This window comes from Arachis stenosperma, chromosome 5, assembly GCF_014773155.1.
Source record: "Arachis stenosperma cultivar V10309 chromosome 5, arast.V10309.gnm1.PFL2, whole genome shotgun sequence".
NCBI lineage: Eukaryota > Viridiplantae > Streptophyta > Magnoliopsida > Fabales > Fabaceae > Arachis > Arachis stenosperma.
Window position 1 is genome coordinate 103,546,698 of NC_080381.1, and position 12,074 is coordinate 103,558,771.

Consider the following 12,074-nt stretch of genomic DNA (forward strand, 5'->3'; position numbering starts at 1 on the left):
TATACTTTGCGCGAGTTTTGATGACATAAAAAAGCATCAAAACGCCATCTCTTTGCCCTTTTCTGGCGTCAAAACGCTAGAACTGGCATAAAAGTTGGAGTTAAACGCCCAAACTAGCACCAAAGGTGGTGTTTAACTCCAAGGAAGACCTCTACACGTGTAAAGTTCAATGCTCAGCCCAAGCACATACCAAGTGGGCCCGGAAGTGGATTTCTGCATCATTTAGCTATTTCTCTAAACGCTAGTAGCTAGTTTCATTATAAATAGGACCTTTTACTATTGTATTTTCATCTTTGGATCATATAGAGAATTCTGCATATCATATTTTCATAATTGGGGGAGGCTGGCCATTCGGTCATGCCTAGACCTCCAGACCACTTATGTATTTTCAACGGTGGAGTTTCTACACACCATAGATTAAGGTGTGGAGCTCTGCTATTCCTCGAGTATTAATGCAAAGTACTATTGTCTTCTTATTCAATTCAAGCTTATTCCTATTCTAAGATATTCGCGTGAACTTCAACTTGATGAATGTGATGATCCGTGACACTCATCACTATTCTCAATCTATGAACGCGTGCCTGACAACCACTTCCATTTTACCTTAGATCGAGCGTATATCTCTTAGCCTCCATTCCGAAAGATCGGAGTCTTCGTGGTATAAGCTAGAATTATTGGCGACCATTCCTGAGATCCGGAAAGTCTATACCTTGTTTGTGGTATTCCGAGTAGGATCTGGGAAGGGATGACTGTGACGAGCTTCAAACTCGCGAGTGTTGGGCGTAGTGACAGACGTAAAAGGATCACTGGATTCTATTCCAACATGATCGAGAACCGACAGATGATTAGCCGTACGGTGACAGTGCATATGAACCATTTTCACTGAGAGGATGGGAAGTAGCCATTGACAACGGTGATGCCCAACATACAGCTTGCCATGGAAAGGAGTATGAAGGATTGGATGAAGGTAGTAGGAAAGCAGAGATTCAAGAGGGATGAAGCATCTCCAAAATGCTTATCTGAAATTCCCACCAATGAATTACATAAGTATCTCTATCTTTACTTTATGTTTTATTTATCTTTTAAGTATGAAAACTCCATAACCCATTTGAATCCGCCTGACTGAGATTTACAAGATGACCATAGCTTGCTTCAAGCCGACAATCTCCGTGAGATCGACCCTTACTCACGTAAGGTTTATTACTTGGACGACCCAGTGCACTTGCTAGTTAGTTGTGCGAAGTTGTGAAAAAAAGTTGAGATTACAATTGTGCGACCAAGTTGTTGGCGCCATTGTGTATCACAATTTTGTGCACCAGTCACCGGAAAGGATTCCCTACTAGACATTCAAAGAACTTGTCCTTGACAACCTAGATCAGAGAGATGAAAATTGAATCACTCAATTTTCTCCATGCAACAAGCGAAGCAAATCATTCACCTCACTTAATCACACTAAAAAACGTGCATAAAGCACTAAAGAGATTTTATTCATCAAAAGTTATGTAAATTGTCTCACCAGAAGGTGTTTAAATAGATCCCAAATAAACTAGCTAAAAGATAAGATAAGATAACTAATTTAAATCAGATTTGATCTTATTGGACGACCCAGTGCACTTGCTGGTTAGTTGTGCGATGTTGTGACAAAGTGTGATTTACGTTTGAGAGCTCCAAGTCTATTAGCGCCATTGTTGATGATCACAATTTACATGCACCACACTCACTCTCTTTTTCAATTTCTTTTCTCTCAATATTTTTCAAATTGCTCGCATCCCAAGGACTCAGTTGAGAAATTCTGCACGTTTGAATCTTCCAAGAATACATCACCATCTACAGCATACTCAACAGATTCTTCCATCTTTGGCTTTGAAGAAGAATGAAAGATAGGTGTAGAAGAAATTCTCTTCTTATGGCGATCTATCATTTGTTGCACCTGCTCCCAGTCAATTGCCAATTTGACCAAATCCTCCATGGTTGCACAACGGTAATGTTGGACATTATCTGCAAGTTCTTCACGTAATCCAAACAAAAATTAGTCCATTAGAACCTCAGGACTCCTTTTGATATTAGCCTTGTCCATCAAATATAAAAGCTCCTTGTGGTACTCCATCACTGATTGTGAACCTTGTTGCAGCTTACAAAATCTTCCAAAAAATTCATTGTGGTAAGATGATGGTACAACTCGATTCCTCATGTGGTATGATGATGGCACAAACTGGCTCCTCATGATTTTCTTCATCTTCTCCCAGCTGTAAATTGGGCTCTTTCTGTACCGTCTTCTAGATCTTTCTAATTCAGTCCACCATATACGGGCAGCATCGAAAAAATTGGCTTGTACCAGTTGAACCTTCTTTTTCTCTGAAAGGATGCAATTTGCAAAAATTGATTCTACCTTCCTTTCCCATCTGAAATACGCTTCAGGATCATTCCTCCCTTTGAATGCAGAGATTTGCAACTGAGAACCCTTTTTCGCATATAAGCTTCCTTCATCATCACTATCGTAATACACAAACATTTTTTTTCTTTTTTTTTTCGTTAACTTGAATAAATAGAAATTGCAATAATAGAGGTTAAGGAAGAAATTTTTGTGTTTTTTTTTTTAACTCTGTAATAAAAAAAAAACTAAAGAGATTAAACAAAACCCATGGAACGTGTAGATAAATAAAAATTTACCTACGACCTGTAACTGATACCAGATGATAAGAATTTAAAAAGAATAGAAAAATAAATTTTTCCTACTAGACCTCTAAGATACCTGTTCTTAGCAACCTAGGTCACCGGAAAGGATTCCCTACTAGACCTTCAAAGAACTTGTCCTTGACAACCTAGATCAAAGGGATGAAAATTGAATTACTCAATTTTCTCCATGCAACAAGCGAAGCAAATCACTCACCTCACTTAATCACACTAAAAAACGCGCATAAAGCACTAAAGAAATTTTATTCATCAAAAGTTATGTAAATTGTCTCACCAGAAGGTGTTTAAATAGACCCTAAATAAACTAGCTAAAAGATAAGATAAGATAACTAATTTAAATTTAAAATTCCTAACAATACTACTAAGCAAATCATAAGTAATTCAAATCTTCTAACAAACTCTAACAGCAAAACAAATTGAAAATAAATTACTAAAATTTCAAAAATTAATAAAAATTCTGCCTCCTATTGAATTTGAAAAGCTTTATTGGGCTTCTTGTTGTCTTGTCATAGCCCAATGGGCCTTATGAATTGTTACCCTTTCAGCACCACTATTTTTGAGACAGACTCTTGGTCTTCTTGATATCCAAGATTGACATGACACAATTCTTCTAGAATTTAGATCCTTGAATATGACAAGATTATAATTCCATCCCTTAGTTCTAAGATGACGAAAATGTCATCCTGACCACGTATCATACTCTCACAAGCAAAGCTCACTCCTTCATATGTATTACGTATAACCTCACCGTTGTGGTAAACCACTATATTTATAGTGCCCTCCATGACACCAACAAGTAGAGGAAAATACCTAAACGTACTCTCACAAGCAAAACTCACGCCCTCATATGTATTACGTATAATCTCACCGTTGTGGTAAACCACTATATTTGCAGTACTTTCTATGACACCAACAAGTAGAGGAAACACCTTTCTCGCAATGCAGTAAAATAGTAGCGAACTTCCATTTTTATAGGCAAAGGACTCAACTCGTAGGTTTCATGTTGCAAAGCCATCTAACCAGTGTTTGGCATGTGTCCAACACGCAGGATGCGTGTTGCTTGCATGCCTGACACGTTTCCAACACGCAAGGTGCGTGTTGGCTTGCTGCTCGCCACATGGACATCACACAGGGTGCGTGTAGCTTCTGATTGTGCCACATATCCATTACGTAACATATATATATTGAGTCAGCACGTAATCTGCGTGTTGCATCTATTGTATCTGCAACGCTCACCCACTTGTATATACACCAAAAAATTTCATTCTTAGCAAAAACTCACATTTTTTTTCATATTTAAATTTTTTAGCCCCTTTCTTTTGGTGACTTTTTATTAATTTTTAGATTTTATTCAACTTAGTTGCTAAAAGTATTTGACACCTAACAGTTTTGTGAAAAATAATTTTTTTTTCCAATTGATAATTAACAAATAAATGGAAATTAAACCCCTCATCTTATGTAATGGCTTAGCCCCCAATCTTTTCTTTCTCTTTTAAGTTTTTTCGGTTGCTCTTCCTTCTTCCTCCTCTTCCTTCTCCTCCTCCTTCAACTCTCTCTCTCTCTCTCTCTCTCTCTCTCTCTCTCTCTCTCTCTCTCTCTAACAACAATGGAGGACCTGTGGAAGCGTGCTAAGATCTTCGCCGAAGAGGCCGCCAAGAAGTCTCAAGAAATCGGCGCCGCCGTCTCCTCCTCCGCCACCGCCACCACTTCCTCCGTTAGGTTCGCCGATCTTGTCTCCGAGACCACCAAGAAGTCCAAGGAGCTCGCCGCCGAGGCCTCCAAGAGAGCCGAAGAGATAAAGGCCGCCATCGCCGCCGAGGCCGCCAAGCACGCCGACAGCATCAAAACCCTCTCCGACGGAATCACCATTCCTCCCCAAATCTCCGCCGCCATTGCCACCGCATCATCTGCCGCAGCTGCAGCCGCGCCCTCTTCTTCCGCACCGTCTCTTCCCAACGACGACGACCTCGAGAAGTTCGGCGTCACCGATGATCTCAGATCCTTCGTCAGAGGACTCACTTCCACCACGTTCCAGAACTTCCCCCTCAGTTTCGGCAAGTTTTTGATAATCAGAAAATAAAATAAAAAATTGTGATCCTTTTGTATTGTTTTTCCTATGATTTGATTCTCCATTTTTGTTTTGGTTCTGAACGAGTTGATTTGGTTAATGTAGATGAACCGCAGGCCTCTGATGTGCCCACTGTGGCTTCCAATAATGTGCGGAAGGATCTCAATGATTTTCAGGAGAAACATGCCACACTTGTTCTTATCACTGTTAAGGTAAATTCAGCATTTTCCCCGTAATTCATTTCCTTTTTATTGTTATTGATAATCGATATTACATGTGTTGATTACCATTTGTGTTACTTATTTTTTTATAATATATACATTAAACCGAATCAATTTCCTGACAAAGTCTCACTGAATCTAAACCCGATCAATTTTTTATAATATATATTATAGACATTTTCAGCTGGTTTTTATTTTTTATTTTTTTAAGTTTGCTGATGTGTGTTTAGATTAAGTGGGACTTTGTCACGAAATTGATTGGGTTTAATGTGAGGAATTGTGTTGCACGCTTTCTCGGTTGCTGTATAATTTGTTGATTGTAATAAGCTTGTGGTGGTTTTCTCACGCATTTGATTCAATGAGGATGAAAGACAGTGAGAGAAGTGAAATTACCCATCTCTTAATTGTAGTGTCTACTGTGTATTGTCAAGCGTGATTGCTTTATGATCCATCTCAATTCACGTGTTTGCTTTGCAATTGTGCGAAAGACATGTGAAGTGTAAATCTTGAGGCTCAAGCCAAATAATGATGAATACTTCAGAGATGCATGCCATCACGTCCTATTTTTTCCATTCTTTATTTTTCTGGTTGTTGTACTCTCACCATCATACATTTGCCGGCTATATGGTGTATACATGTTTGATTTAACTTAAATTTTAAGAAAAGATCTTTTTTCTTTCCCCCAAAATATCTTAGTTGGCTTTTGTTAAATTATTTATTTATAAGCTGCATTAAACACAACCTAAGCTATACCATATTCCAAACATGCTATGGAGTTAGTTTTCCTTGAATTGATACTGTTTAGAAGGAACACCTGGCTTTCATTATATGGCATTATGGCAATGATGTATTTGTACGCTGTTACCATTTACCATGAGAATGCAATATAACACAAGTATTTAAAAGTGAAACTGTGTATTGAAAATGTAATCAACATTGGCTAGCAAATATAAAATTTTAGAATTGTAACAATATTTCTTTTCAGGAAATTTCAAGGCTGAGATATGAATTATGCCCTCGTACTATGAAAGAACGACACTTTTGGAAGATTTATTTTACTCTTGTAAACACGCATGTGGCACCGTAAGTATCATAATTCATATCATCATGTTATAATCGTATGTTATGTTAACCATCTTAATGATGTTGAAATAGTGTTCATTTTATGAAATATTTTTTTAGGTCACCCCTCTGTCCATTTCCTTATTCTTTGAATTATAAAAATCTTTTCTGCTGGCTTTTATTATGTGTTATCAAATCAAACTCTTTTTAAACATGAATAAATTCACTTTGTAAGGAAGGAGGTAAGCTGGAGGAACAACTTGTTCAATTTTATAATTTTAATGTTGTACAAATGGGTTATTCTGTTATTTATCCTAGGAATGGAATTTGTGCCATGGAATCTATCTTTGAAATATGAAGCGATTAGTTTGTTTTTGCAATGGTTTCAATTCCATTGATATGTTTTTTCACTATTAATTCCACAGAAGTATTATCTTATTTTCATTTGAGTTCCTATTTTCATGATTTCATAATGAAAATGGTGAAAACAACATAATCTTATAAGCATCCTTTTCTTCAAATTAATTTTTCTTACAGATAACATCTTTCTTTATTCATGTTAAGAGTAAGCTTTAACTGTTAAATATTAATCAATTTAGTAGAGCTGTATTTTCTATTTATTCAAGAATGGAAATTGTGATCTAATCTTTGCAATTCAGACATTGCTTTTGGCTGCATCATTTTTAAGTTGAACATATCCAAAAATAGACATGCATGCACGCACACACCAACATTTTTAAGTTAGCCTCATATTATCATGATACAATCAGGTATGAGAAAAAATATATGGAGGAGGTTCAGCTCAGAGATGCAGCAGATAAAACTGTGGCTAAGTTAGAGCAAGCTACAATTACTGGAGGAAGTGGAAACGTAGAAGCAACAGGGAACAATGTGAAGAGTAAATCTTCTAAGACATCCTCTACTGAGCAAGACTTGGATACGTTTCTTCTTGGAGATCTTGAAGACAGTGATGAAGGTCCAGGTATATCACTCATTTTTTTTAAGATTTCAATACAGAAACAAGCTGTCTAGCGAGACAATTGAATTTCGCATCTCAGTTCAGTAGGAATTTATGCAAAAGCATTAGGCAGTTCACCATCAATCACCTAGCCTTATCATTACCGAGAGTTGACTTGATTTTGAAATTTTTGGCCACATTGTGTTTCATGATTATGCTCCTAGGTTTATCTGTTATGATTTGCTATGACCTCTGATTTTGGTTATCTTCACGTCCTATTGATTATGTTAAGTACTCTATGCTAAACCACGAGATATATGTGTAAGGCGAAGAGGGACATGGGGAATATCTACCTCGTTTGCATGGCAAGGGCATAAGAAGCTAATATAGGTAATGCTAGAGGGTTGTATGTCATACAAGTGAATAGTGAAGAATGAGAGGTAAGCAATGGGTCAGTTAGGTTTTGGGATGGGAGGTTACAATTCTGTAGAATGATATATGGCCTCTATTCTTTCACTTTTCTGTTTTAAGAGCGTTCATCTTTAAGGTGTAATGGTTTCTTGAGCATTTGGTTTCTTACTGAGATTACTGACTGGAGTTTCAATATAAAGTCCTGTATTCTGTAAGAAATTCCTTAGAGGGTGTCTTGTTTCTCTTTCAGATGGCGGGGCGGACGGCTTTGATGACGATGATGATGATTTTGACAAGATTGGAAATTCTGTAAGTACTTTTTATTTTATTTTTTCATTTGCAAATAAATGAAAAGAAAATCAGTTAATAATATAAATGGGAGTGGATCCTCTCCAGTGAATAAAAAACTGGATGGTGTGCAGTGTTTAATCTAACCATTCACCACACTCTCTCTCTTATTTATTTCTGGTCCAACTATTAAAATCAAAGGTGAGAGATTGCACTGTATTTTGTCAAGTGTTGAAAAAACTGGAGAGGATCCATTTCCTAATATAAATGTATATTTTGTAGAACTGATTTGGTCATTTGCGAATAGAAACTTGATGCAGATAAATAAAGTTTTTTATAAACAAAAGAAGATAGAGAGCAAACAGGGATAGATAGGCATTTGACTTTAAGTTTGCTAAAATTTTGTAGTTGCAACGTCTTTTATTTATAAGATTTGATCTCGATTCATAATGTTATGGGAAATTTTCAGGATGTTGAAGACGAGAAGCATGGGAAGAAAACATCTGCACCAGAAGTTTAGCATGCCAAATTTCTTCGGTATGAGACTAGAAAATACAAATGAAGCTTGCTGTTTGCTGCTTGCAAATAACTGAGAGATGGATGAATGGTAAAGATAAACTGTTGTAGCAGTCTGGACTGGAATATCAATATTGGCGGCCATGGCAGTGTATATTTGGTGAATTGGTCGGAAAATTTGAAGTACGAATCGATATTGTTTATTTGTTTACCTTGTACTATATAGATATTTTTTTTTTTTTTTTCTGGAAGCTTTTCCATATTTTTAGTTGGTTGTTAGCCATTGAACTTGTCCTGTATAGTTGACCTTATTTTTGGATAATTGTTTCGTCGGATTTTATTCTTAATACGATGTTTTTGTTGTGATAAGGATGAGTGATGTGGATGACCATTTTTCATGAGACTTAGTTTACCAAGGGTGATTGTATTTAATTATGTTTGAAAAGTAAAGCTTCTTTGTGCTTATTAGGGATGGCAATTTCCCCCGGCGGAGCGGGTATCCGCGGGGATTTACCCGCCGGGGAGCAGATATGGAGAGCGTTTTATCCCCACGGGGGGGCGGGGACGGGTACCCGTTTATTAAATGGGACGGGGGCGGGGGAAGAGGTACCCGCCCCGTGGGTACCAGTATAATACCCACAAATATAAAATTACATAAATCCCCATATATATATGTTAAGTTAAAAACCCTAATGTTACCCTAACAGCCTCACACTCACGCCCTCACTTTAGATTCACTCTTAGGCTCTCTACTTCACCCAGCACCAGCAGCCTCACCTTGACCTAGCCACTTCCTTCTTCCTCTGCCTCCAGCTGCTTCTTCTCTTCTCTAACAACAGCATCGCCGCCGTCTTCCTTCTACCTCATCACCTCGCCAGCGACTCCAAGGTTCTCCGCTGCTTACAAGTCTCACCGTTGGTCACTGCCTCCCTCCCTCGTTCACATCGCAAATCACCGCCGCCTCATCATCGCTGCCTCGTGCTCCTTACTCGTTCATCATCATTGCAGCCTACTAATTGGTCTTCTTAGTCTCTGCCTCCTCAAGCAGAATCGTCACCGCCACCAGCACAATCGTTGTCGCCTCCAATAACCTCTTCGCTGCTCATCGTCGCTGCCTCCCGAAGCCTCGTCGTCGCTGCATTAATAAGTCGCTTTCTATTTGATTAGTTTCTTTTAAGTCTTTTGTTTCAACATTTGGGGTTTAGGGTTTGTTCAATGTTTCAAATTGTTTATCTTCTGTGTTTATACCTTTATTTCTGCAATTGCATGTTGTTGAATTTTAATTTGGGAATTCAAGATTTGTTCAATTGCTAATTTTCTGTATTTGAAATTGTTTGAAATTGTTAATCTTCTGAGTTTTATTTTTGTTTGGACAATTGTTGTTGAATTTTTATTTGGAAATTTAGGATTTGTTCAATTGTTAACGTTATGTGCTTGAAATTGTTAAGGTTCTGTGTTTGAGATTGTTAATTTGTAAAATCTGCAGATATCTGCGGATATCCAGGACCCCGGCGGATACGGGGTCCCCGTCACCCGTGGCGGGGACGGGGCAGGGACGGGGGGCAGATTGTGGTGATGGGGGCAGGGGACGGGGGGCATTTCCCCGCCCCCATGGGGACCCGTTGCCATCCCTAGTGCTTATAAATAGTAATGTAACATGAAGCATATGGAACACACAAAAAGCAATAAAACACCATTCTCTCTCTCTTTCTCTCTTTATATTTTTATTTTATATTTGTTACCTCTTTCTCATTTATTTATTTAGTTATTTTATAACACGTTATTGGCACAAAGTTCTAACCAAATTTTAGGAAGACTCCAGGTAACAAATTTTCATTATGTCGAAACTCTCTTATTTTGAATTTAATGCTTTTGATATATCTGGAAACAATTATTTATCATGGATACTAGACGCTAAAATCCATCTTGATTCAATAGATCTTAGAGATACCATTAAGGCTGAAAATAATGTATCCTAGAAGGATAAAGCCAAGGCCATGATTTTCCTTTGTTCTCATCTTGACGTATGATTGAAAAATGAAATCTCACATTAAAAGATCCTACAGATCTGTGAAAAGATCTTGAAGAGGTACGATCATCAAAAGACGGTGATACTTCCTCAAACCCAATATGTTAGAGAAAATTTTCTCGACCTTCCATGCCTTGAATGTGCTCCTGCAGCAGCAGTATCGAGAAAAAGAATTTAAAAATATTCTGAGTTAATTTCTTGCCTTTTTGTTGCTGAACGCAACAATGAGTTACTTTTGAGAAATCATGAAGCGTGCCCTGACGTGGCGGAAAATCACTGATTAAGAGTTTGTAGAGAAAACAGCGTTGCAAGTATAGCTCTTAACCAATGAAGATTCCATGTATCAATTTAGAAAAGGGTTGTCACGATTTTTAGAAATAAAATACTGGGAGTATGAATCCCAGGTCGTTGATGCACCACTATTTCGTGGTACATCTTGTTCTTAATTGAGTGGATTTTATCCACTAGTCTCACACTTATTCATATTATTTGCATGGTTTTACAATTTCTTCTCAAAATTTGTTCTATGATTGAAAACATGTTTTTTTGCCCTTAAATTTGCTGTGTTTAAATCTCCTCTTATTATCATTCGATACCATGATATGTGTGTTAAGTTTTTTCAGAGATTACAGGGCAGGAATGGCTTAGAGGATGGAAAGGAAGCATGCAAAAGTGGAAGGAATACAAGAAGTTGTGCTAAGCTGTCCAGCCTGACCTCTTCGCACTCAAACGGTCATAACTTGAGCTACAGAGATCCAAATGAGGCGGTTCTAGTTGCGTTGAAAAGCTAACATCAGGGGCTTCGAAATGATATATAATTTGCTATAGTTGCTCTGGAGATAAGTGACGCGCACGCATGAATTCATGCGCACGCGTGGATCTGTGCAAATAAGCATTTTTGAATTCGCAAATCAGCGATTTTTGGGCTGTTTCTGACCCAATTTTCGGCCCAGAAAACACAGATTAGAGGCTATAAAGTGGGAGAATCCATTCATTCATCATATACAATATTCATTATTCACAATTTTAGTTTTAGATGTAGTTTTTCTAGAGAGAGAGGCTCTCTCCTCTCTCTAGGTTTTATGATTTAGGATTTCTATTAGTTTTAGGCTATTTCTTCCCAATTACAGGTTCAATGTTCCTTTACTTTAATTTCTCTTTTACTCTTATTTATTCTATTATTTTAGTTTGTTAATATTGATTTATGGATTCTCATGTTAAGATTTGATTTTATATTTAATATAATTTGAGGTATTTCAAATTTATGATTGCTTTCTTCTATTTAGGATATAAATAATTTGGATTTTTCTCCTCTCTTTGCTTTGGTAGAGTAATTGGTGACACTTGAGTTATCAAACTCAGCTGTTGATTGATATTTGAAGTTTGCTGGTTAATTTGAATCCCTCTAAAGCTAGTCTTTTCTTAGGAGTTGACTAGGACTTGAGGAATCAAATTAATTAGTCCACTTGACTTTCCTTTATTTAGTAAGGGTTAACTAAGTGGGAGTAATAAACAATTTTCATCACACCTGATAAGGATAACTAGGATGGAATTTCCAATTCTCATACATTGCCAAGAGTTTTTCTAGTTATTAATTTATTTTCTTGCCATCTAAATTCCTTGTTCAAACCTTTCAAAAAAAAAAAAACCCAAAAAGATACTTTTTCCATAACCAATAATAAACACACCTCCCTGCAATTCCTTGAGAGACAACCCGAGGTTTCAATAATTCGGTTATCAATTTTATTGGGTTTGCTTTAGTGACAAACAGGTTTTTGTACGAAAGGAGTCTCTGTTGGTTTAGAAGCTATACTTGCAACGAGAATT

The 12,074-nt window shown here is 37.2% G+C and overlaps 1 protein-coding gene across 1 annotated transcript; it reads left to right on the forward strand.

Moving 5' to 3' along the window:
• The first annotated feature begins 4,171 nt into the window (after positions 1-4,171).
• LOC130979157 (uncharacterized) lies at positions 4,172-8,661 on the forward strand. The gene is made up of 6 exons (XM_057902522.1): positions 4,172-4,748; positions 4,868-4,974; positions 5,969-6,066; positions 6,816-7,027; positions 7,665-7,723; positions 8,172-8,661. The coding sequence occupies exons 1-6, from the start codon at positions 4,301-4,303 to the stop codon at positions 8,220-8,222; spliced, it is 975 nt and encodes a 324-aa protein (XP_057758505.1). The 5' UTR covers positions 4,172-4,300; the 3' UTR covers positions 8,223-8,661.
• Positions 8,662-12,074: the final 3,413 nt, after the last annotated feature.